Source organism: Polypterus senegalus, chromosome 11 (genome assembly GCF_016835505.1).
Source record: "Polypterus senegalus isolate Bchr_013 chromosome 11, ASM1683550v1, whole genome shotgun sequence".
In the NCBI taxonomy this organism is placed as follows: Eukaryota; Metazoa; Chordata; class Cladistia; order Polypteriformes; family Polypteridae; genus Polypterus; species Polypterus senegalus.
The window spans coordinates 35,836,309-35,854,280 of record NC_053164.1 but is presented as its reverse complement, the minus strand read 5'-3'; the positions used below and the strand labels follow the sequence as shown (position 1 = coordinate 35,854,280).

At 40.7% G+C, this 17,972-nt stretch overlaps 1 protein-coding gene across 1 annotated transcript in view; it reads right to left on the bottom strand.

Annotated features, from left to right (window-relative positions):
- Positions 1-17,972, bottom strand: part of LOC120538832 (serine/threonine-protein kinase 10-like) — an 89,738-nt gene that overhangs the window by 48,828 nt on the left and 22,938 nt on the right. The window contains exons 2-5 of the mRNA XM_039768356.1: positions 9,644-9,808; positions 9,211-9,259; positions 2,071-2,220; positions 1,076-1,148 (exon numbers count right to left, since the gene is read on the bottom strand). Coding sequence (XP_039624290.1) covers positions 1,076-1,148; positions 2,071-2,220; positions 9,211-9,259; positions 9,644-9,808 — 437 coding nt within the window. The remainder of the gene's footprint in view (positions 1-1,075; positions 1,149-2,070; positions 2,221-9,210; positions 9,260-9,643; positions 9,809-17,972) is intronic.

Below are 17,972 nucleotides of genomic sequence, written 5' to 3'. Positions count from 1 at the left end.
GTTAAATGGTGCGACTCAAACCACTTACATCTTAACACCAGCAAAACCAAGGAGCTGGTGGTGGATTTTAGGAGGCCCAGGCCCCTCATGAACCCTGTGATCATCAGAGGTGACTGTGTGCAGAGGGTGCAGACCTATAAATATCTGGGAGTGCAGCTGGACGATAAATTGGAATGGACTGCCAATGCTGATGCTCTATGTAAGAAAGGTCAGAGCCGACTATACTTTCTTAGAAGGTTGGCATCCTTCAACATCTGCAATAAGATGCTGCAGATGTTCTACCAGACGGTTGTGGTGAGTGCCCTCTTCTACGTAGTGGTGTGCTGGGAAGGCAGAATAAAGAAGAAAGACTCCTCACGCCTGGACAAACTTGTTAAGAAGGCAGGCTCTATTGTAGGAGTAAAGTTGGACAGTTTAACATTTGTAGCAGAGCGACGGGCATTAAGCAAACTCCTGTCAATCATGAAGAATCCACTGCATCCACTGAACAGTATCATCTCCAGACAGAGGAGTAGCTTCAGTGACAGACTTTTGTCACCGTCCTGCTCCACTGACAGACTGAGGAGATCGTTCCTCCCCCACACCATGCGACTCTTCAATTCCACCCGGGGGAGTAAATGCTAACATTACTCAAAGTTATTGTCTGCTTTTACATGCATTTTTATTACTATTTGATTTAATATTGTTTTTTGTATCAGTATACTGCTGCTGGATTATGTGAATTTCCCGTTGGGATTAATAAAGTATCTATCTATCTATCTATCTATCTATCTATCTATCTATCTATCTATCTATCTATCTATCTATCTATCTATCTATCTATCTATCTACCTAATGGGTGCATGTCCCTCCATTGTCCATCTATCAGCAAACCCACCAGATGGGATAACAGTCACAGGGCACCCAACCACAAAGCCAATTTAGAGCAGACATCAAATCTATGACTCATATCTTTAAGATATGAAAGAAAAGCCCACAGGATAGAGAGGAAAACAATTTGTACTCATGACTCTAAAACTGCCATTAAGTGATTCTCTGAAGCATTAAACATAATTCAAAAATAAAGCATACATACCAGTAGGGGGTGCCAATGAATGTAGCTCTTTTTTGGAAAGTGCTGGCATTTTTAGCTGACACCCCAAAATCAGCTGTGAAACAAAGGATAAAGTTAGTGCTTCTTTAATTTAAGATTCAATGTTTTATTAAGTGTTTAAAATAATAATGAGGTTTTCATATTCTAAGGTGTGACTTTTTTTCTCAGATCTCTAGAACAGGGTTTCTTCGTTTTTTAGTCACAACCCAATATTGTACTTCTTGTTGTTTTCAAGACTCATCTCTCTCATCTGAGCTTTGGGAGCATGATCAAGGATGACTATGGGGAAAATGTTGATTGCTTAATCAACCTGCGGGAACCCACTGCTACCCACTTTGCAAAACATCTGTGACCCATTCCCATTAATACAATAGTGACTTGCCACCAAATCCAAAGTTTAAGAAACCCTGCTCAAGAAATATTTTGGCATTTTCTGACAATGGACATTACAAAGATCTCTCAAGGTCAGACTAGCCTAGAACTCAAGAACAAACAGGCAAAAACATTGAGAAGATTAAGAGAATTGTGAGGTCAGAAAAATCTGTCAAGTAGTCTGGAAGCCAAATAAACATTTTCTAAGATTTCTTCAGTTTAGAGTAAGACCAATTTTAGAGTAAGGGTCAAAAATACAATGTTTGTCCATCTGCAGTTCAAAGACCAATGTCACTTGTAGGGAGCATGTGTTCCATCATGGCAATGAACACATAATATGACATAACCATGAGAATAAATGATTGAATCAAACAAATAGTGTCCTGTGGTACAAACAGTATGAAGATACATAAGAGGCTCAGTGCCTTCTCAATAAGGAAATGTCAGCTTTAACATTTTCCTGCTGGCGTAGACTTAATGTTAATGTATTATAGTTTAAATCACAAAATAACTGGCTCAGAGTCAATTACAGATAGACATTAGAATTGGAATCATATAATGTGATGCAACGGGACTTTTCTGTGCCAACATTGACATTCACTCACCTAGTTTAACATCTCCTTCCAAGGTGAGTAAGATGTTTCCTGCTTTCAGGTCTCGATGGATGATCTTGTTGTTGTGAATGTAGTCCAGGGCCTGGAGGGTCTGCTGGCACACCACTTGAATCTGAGGCTCACTTAACCCTCTTTCCAGCTCTGTGATGGCATATGAGATACAAACACAAATGGCTTTGGTATTACAATGAGACTATGAGACACTGGGAGATCTCTATCTAAATGACTGAAGAGAAATGTACACTATGTACTGTTTGTATGCAAGCACACACATTCACACACAAACACTAGTACAGTCATTCAAACACATATCCTGTATATAAACTTGATTAGGCCCACAGTTCTTCTTAAACCTTTTTTTCTTCTGACCAAATCTTGCCTTTATTAGTGTGTTTGATACCTATGATGATCTTGGAGCCATTTGGAGAATCTCTACCAATCGTTGGAATGTGGGTGGGTCCGCTTTGGAGACTCACAACACAAAAGCAGCAATTCACAACCCAAACCTTTAAGAAACTCTGGATTAGGGATACATGTTCACAAGCAATCACAACTCAGTGCATACCTTTGCAATTTTACTACTTAAATCAAATGCACGCATGCACTGGCAAAATGTCAACAACAACACATGCACATATGAAAACAACCCACATGCATTTATACACTTGTAAACATACACACACATTTACACATATGTATCAGATATGAATATGTGAGTACATCATACTGAAATTTCACAAATAGTACTCACACATACCTGTACACATGTACCACCATGCATACAAATACATACATAACCATGTGAATGTATACTCACTCATGTACTCATACATTTGCTGGCATACACATATATACTGTACACATTTATAAACACATGTATGCACACATCCACACATACATTGACATGCAGTACATACTAGCAAATGCAGACGCACATACATTTAAATATACTAAATTTCACTAAATTCACACACATACTGTACATACACACATTCAAACACATATATGAACATACTGAAACAAGTTTGCACACATGCAACAGTTTGAACACACATTAAAATTTACTTTTACATGCTGTCTGTTTGCAAGTGATTATCTATTTTATATATATAAAAGGGAACACCTCTTAATTCTTTGGATTTTTATTTATCATTGGCTGAGCTTTCAAAGTAGTAACTTCCTGTTAATATACTGTATAATATGCCTTATGGAAACAGTAGTATTTTAGCAGTGACATTAAGTTTATTGGATTAACAAAACATATGCAGTATGCATCATAACAAAATTATACAGGTGCATAAATTTGGGCACCCTGACAGAGATATTACATCAATACTTAGTTGAGCCTCCTTTTGCAAATCTAACGGCCTCTAGTCACCTCCTATAGCCTTTGATGAGTGTCTGGATTCTGGATGGAGGTATTTTTGACCATTCTTCCATACAAAATCTCTAAAGTTCAGTTAAATTTGATGGCTGCCGAGCATGGACAGCCTGCTTCAAATCATCCTATAGATTGTTGATGATATTTGAAGTCAGGGGACTGTGACGGCCATTCCAGAACATTGTACTTCTCCCTCTGCATGAATGCCTTTGTAGATTTCGAACTGTGTTTTGGGTCATTGTCTTGTTGGAATATCCAACCCCTGCATAACTTCAACTTTGTGACTGATGCTTGAACATTATCCTGAAGAATTTGTTGAGATTGGGTTGAATTCATCCGACCCTCAATTTTAACAGGGGGCCCAGTCCCTGAACTAGCCACACAGCCCCATGGCATGATGGAACCTCCACCAAATTTGACAGTAGGTAGCAGGTGTTTTTCTTGGAATGCGGTGTTCTTCTTCCAACATACAAAGCACTTTTTGTTATGACCAAATGACTCAATTTTTGTCTCATCAGTCCAAAGCACTTTGTTCCAAAATGAATCTAGCTTGTCTAAATAAGCATTTGCATACAATAAGCGACTCTGTTTGTGGTGTGAGTGCAGAAAGGGCTTCTTTCTCATCACCCTGCCATACAGATGTTCTTTGTGCAAATTGTGCTGAATTGTAGAATGATGTACAGATACATCATCTGCAGCAAGATGTTCTTGCAGGTCTTTGGAAGTGATCTGTGGGTTGTCTGTAACCATTTTCACAATCCTGCTCATATGCCGCTCCTGTATTTTTCTTGGCCTGCCAGACCTGTTGGGTTTAACAGCATCTTTGCCTGTGGCCTTCCATTTCCTGATTACATTCCTTACAGTTGAAATTGACAGTTTAAACCTCTGAGATAGCTTTTTGTAGCCTTCCCCTAAACCACGAGACTGAACAATCTTTGCTTTCAGATCTTTTGAGAGTTGCTTTGAGGATCCCATGCTGTCACTCTTCAGAGGAGAGTCAAAGGGAAGCACAACTTGCAATTGACCACCTTAAATACCTTTTCTCATGATTGGACACACCTGTCTATGAAGTTCAAGGCTTAACGAGCTAATCCGACCAATTTGGTGTTGCAAGTAATCAGCATTGAGCAGTTACATGCATTCAAATCAGCAAAATTACAAGGGGACCCACATTTGTGCACAGCCAGTTTTTCATATTTGATTTAGTTTCATACAACTAAATACTGCTTCACTTAAAATCTTTGTTCTGAAAACACTCCAGTACTTAGATGTTTCTAGGAAATGAAAGACATATCACTGTTATCTTTTTTGTTGAAAGTAGAGTCAATTATTATGCAGGCTGAGAGGGGTTCCCAAACTTTTCATATGACTGTATGTGTGTGTATATATATATACATCATACCGACCATGGAAGGACTAGGGGAAGAGAGTATTTTCAAGATTGTTTCTCCTCTGGACAGAGAGAAGGCAGCCCCGCATGGAAGCTCAACTCTGCTAGGGCCCATGACCACCGCCAGGGGTCCCCTGGACGTTTTCAGGGCCCTATTTGGCAGCACTTCTACCACTTCCAGAAGTGCTGCTGGAAGAATCTCGTTGGGCACCTGGAGTCCTTCCGGGTGCCTTATAAAAGGAGCCAGCCACTGCCACTCAATGGCCAGAGTCGGGAGGATGTGGACGAAGCTCGTAAGGAGGAATGGCGGTGGAAAGACTGGCTGAGAGAAGGCACTGTGTCTCACTATGCTGGGGCTATTATGTTAATATGGGGAGCACAGAAAAGCACTCCCCGACCGTAAATAAAACCTTGTGCTGTGTGGAGAAACTTGTGTCCAGCCTGTCTGTGCTGGGCTTAGGATGGCTGTACACGCCCCCAAGCTTCACAATATATGTATATATACATATATAGAGAGATAAACTCCTGTAGAATAATCTCTTGTGTTTGTTCCAACCTATTCAGCAATAAAGTTAATCTTCTTGGAAACCCTGTCCTTGTTTAACAAGTGAGGGTCACTGACATTTTTCCCTCCTCATCTTTTCTGACTGTTTTTTCACTAGTTTTGCATTTGGCTATGGTCAGTGTCGCTACTGGTAGCATGAGGCGATACCTGGACCCTACAGAGGTTGCACAGGTAGTCCAACTTCTCCAGGATGGCACATCAATACGTGCCATTGCCAGAAGATTTGTTGTGTCTCCCAGCACAGTCTCAAGGGCATGGAGGAGATTCCAGGAGACAGACAGTTACTCTAGGAGAGCTGGACAAGCCTGTAGAAGGTCCTTAACAAATCAGCTGGACCGGTATCTACTCCTTTGGGCAAGGAGGTAAAGGATGAGCACTGCCAGAGCCCTACAAAATGACCTCTAGCAGGCCACTGGTGTAAATTTGTTATGACCAAACAATCAGAAACAGACTTTATGAGGGTGGCCTGAGGGCCCGATGTCCTCTAATGGGCCCTGTGCTCAATGCCCAGCACCGTGGAACTCAATGGGCATTTGCCATAGAATACCAGAATTGGCAGGTTCACTACTGGGACCCTGTGCTTTTCACAGATGAGAGCAGGTTCACCCTGAGCACATGTGACAAACGTGAAAGGGTCTGGAGAAGCCGTGGAGAATGTTATGCTGCCTGTAACATCGTTCAGCATGACCAGTTTAATGGTGGGTCAGTGATGTTCTGAGGAGACATATCCATGGAGGGACACACAGACCTCTACAGGCTAGACAACTTGACCTTCATTAGGTATTGAGATGAAACCCTTGGGCCTATTGTCAGACCCTATGCTGGTGCCTCCAGGTGCACGACAATGCCAGCCTCATGTGGTGAGAGTATGCAGGCAGTTCCTTGAGGATGAAGGAATTGATACCATTAACTGGCCCCCATGCTCTTCTGTCCTAAGTCCAATAGAACACCTCTGGGACATTATGTTTCAGTCCATCTGACCCCGCTAGGTTGCACCTCAGACTGTCCAGGAGCTCAGTGATGATCTGGTCCAGATCTGGGAGGAGATCCCCCAGGACACCATCTGGCATCTCATTCAGAGCATGTCCCACCGAGGTTATCAGGAATGCAAACAAGATTGTGGGGGACTATACAAACTACTGAGTACGATTTGGAGTTGCTGCAATGAAATTTCGGCAAAATGGACTAGCCTGCCGCATCATTTTTTCACTTTGATTTTTGGGGTGTCTTCGAAATTCAGCCCTCTGTAGGTTGATAATTTTCATTTCCATCAAATGATGTGGCATCCTTTCATTCCTAACACATTACTATATCAGTCCATATCAGTATAGATATCCAGCAGGATTTTTTTCTCATTGAGATCTGATGTGTTTTCAAAGTGTTCCTTTAGTTTTTCTGAGCAGTTTATTGTATTGTAACATGCATGCACATTGGAATCAGCTTAATGGCTCTGGTGATGGTAATTTCCTGGTGCCCCAGGGGTTAATGCTTTGTGCTAATGCCTTTTCTCTTCCTCCCTCTGCAGACTGGAAGATTGACAGCTACAGTGCATTCGGAAAGTATTCACAGCGCATCACTTTTTCCACATTTTTTTATGTTACAGCCTTCTTCTAAAATGGATTAAATTCATTTTTTTCCTCAGAATTCTACACACAACACCCCATAATGACAACGTGAAAAAGCTTACTTGAGGTTTTTGCAAATTTATTAAAAATAAACAAACTGAGAAATCACATGTACATAAGTATTCACAGCCTTTGCTCAATACTTTGTCGATGCACCTTTGGCAGCAATTACAGCCTCAAGTATTTTTGAATATGATGCCACAAACTTGGCACACCTATCCTTAGCCAGATCCGCCCACTCCTCTTTGCAGCACCTCTCAAGCTCCATCAAGTTGGATGGGAAGCGTCGGTGCACAGCCATTTTATGATCTCTCCAGAGATGTTCATTCGGATTCAAGTCTGGGCTCTGGCTGGGCCACTCAAGGACATTCACAGAGTTGTCCTGAAGCCACTCCTTTGTTATCTTGGCTGTGTGCTTAGGGTCGTTGTCCTGCTGAAAGATGAACTGTCGCCCCAGTCTGAGGTCAAGAGCGCTCTGGAGCAGGTTTTTATCCAGGATGTCTCTGTACATTGCTGCAGTCATCTTTCCCTTTATCCTGATTAGTCTCCCAGTTCCTGCCGCTGAAAAACATCCCCACAGAAGGATGCTGCCACCACCATGCTTCACTGTAGGGATGGTATTGGCCTGGTGATGAGCGGTGCCTGGTTTCCTCCAAACGTGATGCCTGCCATTCACACCAAAGAGTTCAATCTTTGTCTCATCAGACCAGAGAATTTTGCTTCTCATAGTCTGAGAGTCCTTCAGGTGCCTTTTGGCAAACTCCAGGTGGTCTGTCATGTGCCTTTTACTAAGGAGTGGCTTCCGTCTGGCCATTCTACCATACAGGATGGATTGGTGGATTGCTGCAGAGATGGTTGTCCTTCTGGAAGTTTCTCCTCTCCACAGAGGACCTCTGGAGCTCTGACAGAGTGACCATCGGGTTCTTGGTCACCTCCCTGACTAAGGCCTTTCTCCCCCGATCACTCAGTTAAGATGGCTGGCCAGCTCTAGAAAGAGTCCTGGTGGTTTCAAACTTCTTCCACTTATGGATGATGGAGGCCACTGTGCTCATTGGGACCTTTAAAGCAGCAGAAATTTTTCTGTAACATTCCCTAGATTTGTGCCTCGAGACAATCCTGTCTCGGAGGTCTACAGACAATTCCTTTGACTTCATGCTTGGTTTGTGCTCTGACATGAACTGTTAGCTGTAGGACCTTATATAGACAGGTGTGTGCCTTTCCAAATCATGTCCAGTCAACTGAATTTACCACAGGTGGACTCCAATTAAGCTGCAGAAACATCTCAAGGATGATCAGGAGAAACAGGATGCACCTGAGCTCAATTTTGAGCTTCATTGCAAAGGCTGTGAATACTTATGTACATGTGCTTTCTCAATTTTTTTTTATTTTTAATAAATTTGCAAAAATCTCAAGTAAACTTTTTTCACATTGTCATTAATGGGGTGTTGTGTGTAGAATTCTGAGGAAAAAAATGAATTTAATCCATTTTGGAATAAGGCTGGAACATAAAAAATTTGGAAAAAGTGATGCACTGTAAATACTTCCCGGATGCACTGTATACCCTTGATGTCCATCCACCTGGACCCTCATCTTTCTGCCACAAGGACTCATAACATTTTGGTTCAGTTCTGTTCTGGACTTGCGTCTGAAAAGATGTTATCAATCTTGCTCTATCAAGAGTTATTTACTTGGTTGTTTTTCAAATTATACGGGGTCATGGTGCTGCCCAAAACTTTTTCCTGTCCTATCCCTTTTAATATATATATATATATATATATATATATATTAACATGTATATATGTTATTTATTAACAGTTACTTTAAGTTTACCAGCTCTTTAACACAAATAGCCTGCTCCTCCAAACAGCCAGTCTTGTAGCTCAACCTCAAAATATACTGTACAGTATAACATACAAACATGCTCAGGTTGATTAATTGTTGCATTAGCCTTGCATACCTAATAAAGTGGCCAATGAGTGTTTATTTGTTTAAAATGTATTTTTGTACATTCACATCACAGGCAAGTTAAGTGACTTGCTTAGAGTTTCACAATAAGTGAGATTTGAGGATGGAACTTGCAGTCTTTTTATTTTATAGTCCACTTCCATAACCATTGTAGGACATACAACATATTGAAATTAAATAATATATTTAACAGCAACACACTTACCCAACATTATTGCATCTAATGCTCCTCCTGGACAAAACTCAATCATAATCTGTAGGACAAAAGAACAATTAAGCTTTGAAGTGGAAAGTTTTTCCAATACTTTAGCATAATGGATGAATCAGAAAAAATAACACCCACCAGTCCAACATTCCCCTACAAACAGGCTCACTTTTTTTCTTTCATAAAGCTACAATAAAATAATTGATGCCCATTTTCACATACTAACTTTAAAGGAAGGAAGCATTTTAATGCCAGACTCATCAAGGTTAAATATTGCATTAAAGTGGGGGTATTGCATTAAACCCCACTTGTTGACACTCATTATGGTTCTTCCTTTAGACTTGTTTGACCCTACTTTTTCATATCTGCTAGTTTAGTTCCATTACCTCTCTCAAGTTCGATTAAAGTTTGATTAAATGTCTTCTCCACTCACCCAAAGCTTGCTTTCAAAAAAGAGTGCACCCAACAATTTGACGATGTTACTGTAACAACACAGTGCCAGGATATCAATTTCTATGACATGGTCCTCTAGCTCTTCTTCACTTTTCACCTCAATCACTTTGGCAGCTGCCAGGACTCCTGATGACTTTTTGCGCACCTATGCAAAAGAGAGAGCAGATACATTCTTATGTAGCATACTGAAACACCTCACTCCAAGAGTCTAAGGAACTGAATGCATTAATAGATGTGTGTTTATCCACAGAGCTCCATCTAGCAGTAAAGAATCCTTAATTCTGCTGTAAACAGGACTTACAAAAGGGACTGACTCGAGCATTTCTGCTGCCCTAGATGAAGCTCTAAATGGCACCCCATTAATCTCCTTGCTTTGGCAGAAACATCACTGCCAGACCTGTAGCTACAAATCTAGAGAACGAGAGAGGAGCTAGGACTGGGAAGAATGAAATATTAATACAAAACAGTGGATTGACAGTTGGAAAGTGTTGAGGGGGACATTAATTATTTATGGGAATGTCTGCTTACAAGACTCTGTCAGAAAACTCTGAGCTGTGCCATTCCAGAAAACATTTAGGAATTGGGCTCTATTGACATGCTTTCTTTCTTTCTTTCTTTCTTTCTTTCTTTCTTTCTTTCTTTCTTTCTAAAAAAAAGCAATTATATTATACAGTCAAATTTTCACTTTAACCATATGAGAGATTTGTAGCTCTCCATGTAAACCTCTACTCTACAGATAACTAATGATAATGGTGACAGTCTAGTGTGGTGTATGGCCGGCCATTTATCCCGGCCAATACCCCCAAGCCGCCAGGTTGAGCCCTCCTTGCAGTATGGAGGTTCCCCGAAGAGCAGCAGGGCATCATGGACATTGCAGTTTTTATACACAGCCCTGCTGGATGCCATGGGAGCCACTAGGAGACGCTGCAGTGAGGAACAGTGTTTATTTACGCCCCAGAAGTACGTCCGAGTCACATGGACAAGGGGAATGACATGCTTCGGGGTGAAGAAAAGGATTTTTTATCTGACCCGGAAGTGATAGGAGATCACATGGACTGGGGATTGGAACACTTCCTGGGTCAGGGACAATAAAAGGATTGTGGGAGCTCCCAGACGGCGAGCTGAGCTGGGTGGTAGGAGGGCAACGCGTCTGGGAGTGGTGGATTTCTTATTATTGATTGTGATTGGTGAATTAATGAGTATTGTAGAGGAGAGGGTGCTTTGTGCACTGTTGATAATAAATAAAGTCAACATTTGGACTTTTATCTGGTGTCTGGGGATTTGGACAAGGGTTCAAGGCATCGATAGCGCCCCCTATCTGTCACACTAGTTATACTTATTTCAAAGCTTTCATAGCTCTAAAAAGTTTTACATTTCATTTTGGTCACTGAAATGAATGGATAAACTTGATACAATGACAAAATTCAATGAAACTGAAGTATAATTGTTCTCTTTAATTATTTACCCATGATTCCTGTTTGCTGATTGTTCATTAATGTATGCAAAACTTGGGGGCTTTGCTCCCTGCTCGCTTCGCCCTGTGCCAGCGCTAGCCTCTTTGTGGTTCTCTCGCTCACGGATGGGGATGCAGATGTACAATTTACTAGATATTTTACATTACAGCAAGGAATTAACCATATTATATTAATACATAATAATTTGAATGTAAATTATGTTTCATGTTGCGCTAGAGTTATCCATTGCGTAATACAATTTTATTCTGTTTGGGTTTGAAATTAACACTCAAAAACTTTTTAAACTTACACTTTCACTGCACAACTTAAATTAAAACAATTTTTTGAATAAAATTTTTGTCAATATCGTATTGAATTACGATTCTTTATTTGGACTTTCATCGTGACAACACAACGTATAACTGCACATGATTGAATTTTGTTTCTTGCTCTCTATTGAGTAAAACGACTTTTTCAAATGTTTTGCTCTGAGATTTGTAAATTGAATATGCAAAAGCTATTCTAATGGGAAACTGTTAATGTTTTAATATGAATGGCATATCAAGACCTCCTTTATTGTCTAATGTTATCCCCTGAAGATGTACTACATTACCTTTCTTGGATACATCCTTTATTCTACAGTAATTTGTGCAGTGGACGACCGGACGGTGCTAACGGTTGTAGATATTCTTCGGAATATTGTAAGTTGATGTTTTCATGTTCGTCATTTTTGGCGTTAATTCGTTTGATTTCATCATTTCTTGGTGCTAGGATTGCCCTTTTTACAGTTGATAACCCTTTGTGATGAAATGTCTTGTCATTTACACGAATGAGAGGTGAGAGTACTGTGTGCGTGGTTTTCTATGGTTGAGAGGATGGCGTGACTTGAAAACAACTCATAGCCAAAGTCTCAACTCATGGGACTTGAAAAAATCTTCCAAAAAGTCTTGTTTCGTCACAGGATTATTTTATCATAATTGAGAGAAATGCAATATAACTTTCCAATCAATATACAACCTCGCAGAGCTGTTCCAGTGACATTATTGTTATTATGATTTCTCTTTTTGGATTATTATCATTTACAAAAAACAGAAATAAAGCAAAATGCTTAAAAGAGCAAAAAAGATGTGCCTAAAAAGGCAATCCAAGGCAAACAAGTCCCAATATGCAAATCCAAAGGCAATCCAAGAAAACAAAGCAAGAAAATCCAGAAACCATCAATAATAAATGAAAAATCATTACTTAGAGAAAACATCCAATACAAGCTCAATGGCCTGCTGCTGAATCCTTTCTCTATGAGACTCAACAAGCCTCGGTTAGAATCCGGCAGCAGTGACATCAGGGTGGCCCCGCCTCCTGGGACTCCATCCACAGACTGCAAAAAGTTACAACACATTTAAGGATGCAGAACACACACAATAAATGATAAGCGAAACTAACAGAAATAAAATTCTGTAACACCACAAAATCCAACTATAGGCTCACCACCCTAAACAAGCTGCTAGGGCACAAAGAACTGAAAATCAGTAAAACTGATAAGGTCATCGGGGAAAATATGATTTTTAATTAGAAACAGTAAAGGATAAGCGAAGAGCAAATGGTTATGTTAGGCATGGCATGGACTACTCACCCTGCATGATACAGTCATCAGTCATATGTGAGCTGTAACCACAAGGGGGCACCACTGAGCCTCAACCCACGACACAAGAATGCCCAGCATGATTCTGGGTTCAAACAAAAGAGTTTTATTCATCTCCAACACCTTCTTTAAATAAGCACCAGTTACAATACTGAATTATAAATCATCTCTTTCCACCTCCAGTAGAGTGTCACCCGCTGCCTCCCAACTCTTACTCAACAAAGTGTGACTGTGGGGTCCCTTTTCAATCAAACTTGGGAACTGCTTCTGGTGTCACACTCAGGTCTTCCCCCAACAGCACCATCTGGCAGCCCCAAATGATCCTGACATGGCTGCATTTCTAGACTCCAATTCCCTTGCAACCCTGTGCATGTCCTAACTGGGTTCAGCCATGTGGAACACTGCCACCTTTCAAGTGGGGGAATGAACTGATCCCAGTATGCCTATTTGCCCAGTCCATCCATTATTGCATCCTGGCCAGGATGCCTGTCTTTCCTCCATGACACCTACAGTGCTCAAGCATGTTCAGTCCTATTCACATGCATACATGGCCCCAATGCATAGTTTTACCCACTGATAATTTGCAATAAATCTTTACCCATTCACAAAAATAATATGGCAACCACAATGTAAACCTAGAAAAGAGCTGCACTGCTGACTCTTGCTGTACTATGAAACTATGAAGAAAAGAAAAAGGAGTAACCAGACACACAAATATTTTAGAAGGTGCGGACAAAAAGTCTGTCTATATCACAGACAAAGTTGGATATGTATAATCAATGTAATTTACTACTGTGTGTGTTTATTTTGGGTTCTTCCACTAAACATTTTTCTCATTGGCAATTTAGTTGCCTGTATGCTGCTTTATGATAAGTTGAAATCAAAAAGGTGAAAATGAACACGACAGCAGCTTTATCCAATGTTCGAAGTCCGGGCACTACTACAACATACTGAAATACAATATCAATCAGTTGTCACTGCTGTTTTAATTGTTCTCTTCAAAGTCAAATTCATCTGGCTGACCTGTTGAAGTAACTGATACTTTTAATCATGGTGTTAATTTCTTTTCATTGTTCTTTTCATAGACATTGTGATCTGTAACAAGAGTAAGGAGCAGGTTCAGGAGACTCTGCAGAGGTGGAGATGTGCTCTAGAGAGGAGATGAATGAAGGTCAGTAGGAACAAGACAGAATACATGTGTGTAAAGGAGAGGGAAATCAGTGGAATGGTGAGGATGCAGGGAGCAGAATTGGTGAAGGTGGAGGAGTTTAAATACTTGGGATCAACGGTACAGAGCTATGGGGATTGTGGAAGAAAGGTGAAAAAGAGAGTGCAGGCAGGGTGGAATGGGTGGAGAAGAGTGTCAGGAGTGATTTGTGACAGACGGGAATCAGCAAGAGTGAAAAGGAAGGCCTACAGGATGGTGGTGAGACCAGCTATGTTATATGGATTGGAGACGGTGACACTGACCAAAAAACAGGAGACAGAGCTGGAGGTGGCAGAGTTAAAGATGCTAAGATTTGCATTGGGCCTGACGAGGATGAACAGGATTAGAAATGAGGACATTACAGGGTGAGCTCAAGTTGGACAGTTTGGAGACAAAGTCAGAGAGAAGTGAGATTGCTGGATATATTGGGAGAAAGATTTTAAGGATGGAGCTGCCAGGTAAGAGGAAAAGAGGAAGGCCTAAGAGGAGGTTTATGGATGCTGTAAGAGAGGACATGAAAGCGGTGGGTATAACAGAGAAAGATGCAAAGGACAGGAAGATATGAATTAAGCTGATCTGCTGTGTCGACCCCTAATGGGAACAACTAGAAGAAGAAGAAGTTGAATTTCTTTTCATGTTGTATTACAGATGGATGACATGAAAGGGCGTTGTGACCTTTGCTACACAATGAATTTTAGGAAAATTAAAGGCGATGTTCAGAAATTGGCTTGTGAAACTACTTATACTACAAGACAGTTGGATGAAGTTTCTGACATGACAGAAATTCTTCTGATTCTATGACAGGCCAGCCATACAATGTAATCAGGCATTGCAATCTCTCTCATTCTGCATGTAAAATGACAGTTGATAAAGCTGAAATTTGGGTTAAAGTTCTTTCAGAAGTAATGATTCGATGTACAGCCTGTTGTGATATGGTGAGGGAAGGTTGCCCAGCAAGCTCTTGGCTTCTCTTAGGTTATGGAGCCCCTTGCAAAGGTAGCTATCTCAGTGAGAAAATATCAGTAGGGATAACCCTTGAGGAGGATCTTGGATTTTACTAGGGCATTCTGCAGTGTAGCCCTTTCAGTGGGAGCAATCTGAAGATGGATCAACACATTCGCACATCCCAGAAGTGACACCTTGCAAGCGAGTGACTTCCAACCCCTGGTTAGGTAATGAAGCCGTTGGGTTGTTTTTGCTTTGCAGTTGAAGTTATCTTTACTGACTAAACCTGAAACAGACAGGCCCATGTGAATCAAGACTAAATATTTCTAGTTGTCCGCCAATATATAAAGAATCTTAAAGGTTAATTTGCCTTTTATGAACACTTTTAGGCCACTTTTATAATACTTTATTATATGTGAGGACATCAGGTTTATGCTTTATGTAATACAACATAATTGTGAATGTTCATTGATCAACAGCCTTTTGACACGTAATTTGTAATCCCTTCCTGAATAAACTAATAATAATTGATATTAAATATACCTGATTGGTGATTATCATACGTTATCCACTATATCTTATGGATTTCACTGCATAAAGAAGACAGCAGTAGAAAGATCATATTAAAGCGCCTTCTGTGGGAGGTGACTGTGATATCCCGTATAGTGGGAAAGTTGTCCCAATCTACACTCTGGACATCTAAAAATTCACGAGACAAGAAGGATCAGCGGAGAGAGGAGACACAGATCCAAAATTGAAGGGTGAAAAAATCTATTCTTAGTACCTTCTTACGGTACTTAATTGTAACTTTATAAGTAATTATACTTTCTTTTCTCAGATTCTTTTGATTGGCTGAGGACAGCAACACTTTTACCATTTTGGTCTCCAGCCGTGCTGCTGTGCAGTTCTGTATCAGCATTGCAACATACAGTGTTCTAACTACCTGTATTAAATAATAATAATATTTCTCTGTTGTCTGTATTAAATAAATATTTTCAAATGATTTTACTTTTACAGAATTTATTTTAACTTGTATTAAATAGTTTTCAAATGATTTTACATTTGTTTTCCTCAGAACCCATTAAAATCCTTGCTTTATGTTTTTAACTAATGTCTATACTTTTATATAATATATTGGTATGAGTGTGTGGGGTGCCTGTATAAATTTATATATATAGTAATATAGAGGGAGATTTTAAGAGTGCCCTGTATTTGTAATTTTCTAATCTGGCAACCCTAATTTAGGATAAAAGTGTACCGTAAACACGGGGATGGGGGCGTGGAAAGTGGGTAGAGTCAAAAGAGATGCAGCTGAAAGGGGAGTCATATTACGGGCCTCATAATGTCTCAGGTTACTTAATCTGTCTGAGGCCTAAAATTGTCCTGACTACAGCTGGGCCTTATATCGCCCGCAATAGGCAGGCTGCAAGGACACTGGCATGTGAAACTGAACACCTGCGGAGGAGCCCGTATTGGCCATTATACCAGCTCCTCTGAGATGGCCCCTTATTCACGTAGCAGCGTCTTTAACATATAAACAGTAAGTGCCCTTCCTTTACGCTGGCGTACTTTTACCGTTAAAAACAATAATGTTCGGTTTAGTGTTACTTTAATTTAAATTGGTAATGCACGGTGGCCTGCACTTCCACAGTGACTTCCCCTTATAGACTCAGTTCAATATGTTCCTCACACTGTAAGAGGTGAGTAGGATAGGCTTTAATTCATGGGAAAAATTAAACATCTTTGAACCTGAGGAGTAAGCTAAAAACTGATTGGTTTCAGTTTTCAATATTATAAACCAAGATCCAGGCTTTTAATGACCTCTTGGGCACAGCTATTGTCAGTGTGTCTGTCTGCAGAGAGTGTTGGCTGCGTGGAGAGGTTTACTTGCTTCGTCAGTGACATTCATGTCTCTGGTGACTCTTCCTATGAATTAAGCAGGTGAATTGGGAAAGCATGGGGGGTCATGAGGTCGCTAGAAAGGGGTGTGTGGCGCTCCCGATATCCATGCAAAAGGACGAAGGTCCAAGTCTTTGGAGTTCTGGTGCTTCCTGTCTTGCTATATGGTTGCGAGACATGGATGCTATCCAGTGACCTGAGATGAAGACTGGACACCTTCAGTACTGTATCTCTTTGGAGAATCCTTGGGTACTTATGGTTTGACTTTGTGTTGAATGAGCGGTTACTCATGGAGATCCCAAAAGAGGCACATTACCTGCATTGTGAGGGAGCATCAGTTACAACACTACAGCCATGTGGCGCATTTCCCAGAGGGTGATCCGGTTTACTGCGGCTGAACCAGGCCGAGGTGACGCCCACGTTACACTTGGCTGTGGTAGTTTCAGAGGGTGGGACTGATCTGCGTCCGCCTGGGGAGGTTGCCAACCAGGATCACAAGCTGTTTGTTCATGTGGTGGGCACTGCAACGTGCTGTACCAGTGCATGCTCCCCAGCATGACCTGACCTGTATTTAGCCAAATGCACGGACTGAGGTGTTGACAGAACTTAGTGTTAGTTCATGTCCTGTGCATTCTTAGATATTTATTTATTTATTTTATTTTATTTTCTTTGGATGTAGAAAAATATTCTTGATACATGAATGTTAGGTGTGTGTCACCATTGCCTTGTTCCTAAGTAATTCCTATGAGACTGGCACCATCTAACTGTATAAAAGAATATGGTGTGAGTGTTAGTAAATGTTCCTTATTCGAATCATTAATTATAATGGAAAAACTCTTACTGTGTTTTCATAATAAATAAAAAAATCAATCTGTGAATTTCAGGTTCCTCAAATTGGCCCATTTTTCAATATGGGGAAGTACCTCAAACCAGTTTGGCAAGTGTTTCTCTGCTAAAGTCTCTTTCTCAACCCCCTGCAGGAAAGCCAGGCTGCCTAACTGCCAAGCTTTACCTTAACATATGGTCTTGGAGGGGTGGCAAGTGTTAAGATGTTCTATTCCCCCATTGGTCTGAAGTATGGCTGTTTGGAACAGGCTTGTATCAGAAGCCTTTAAGTACCATGATGTCCTATTGGCTCTAGGGGTTGGACAGAAAATCTATAAAT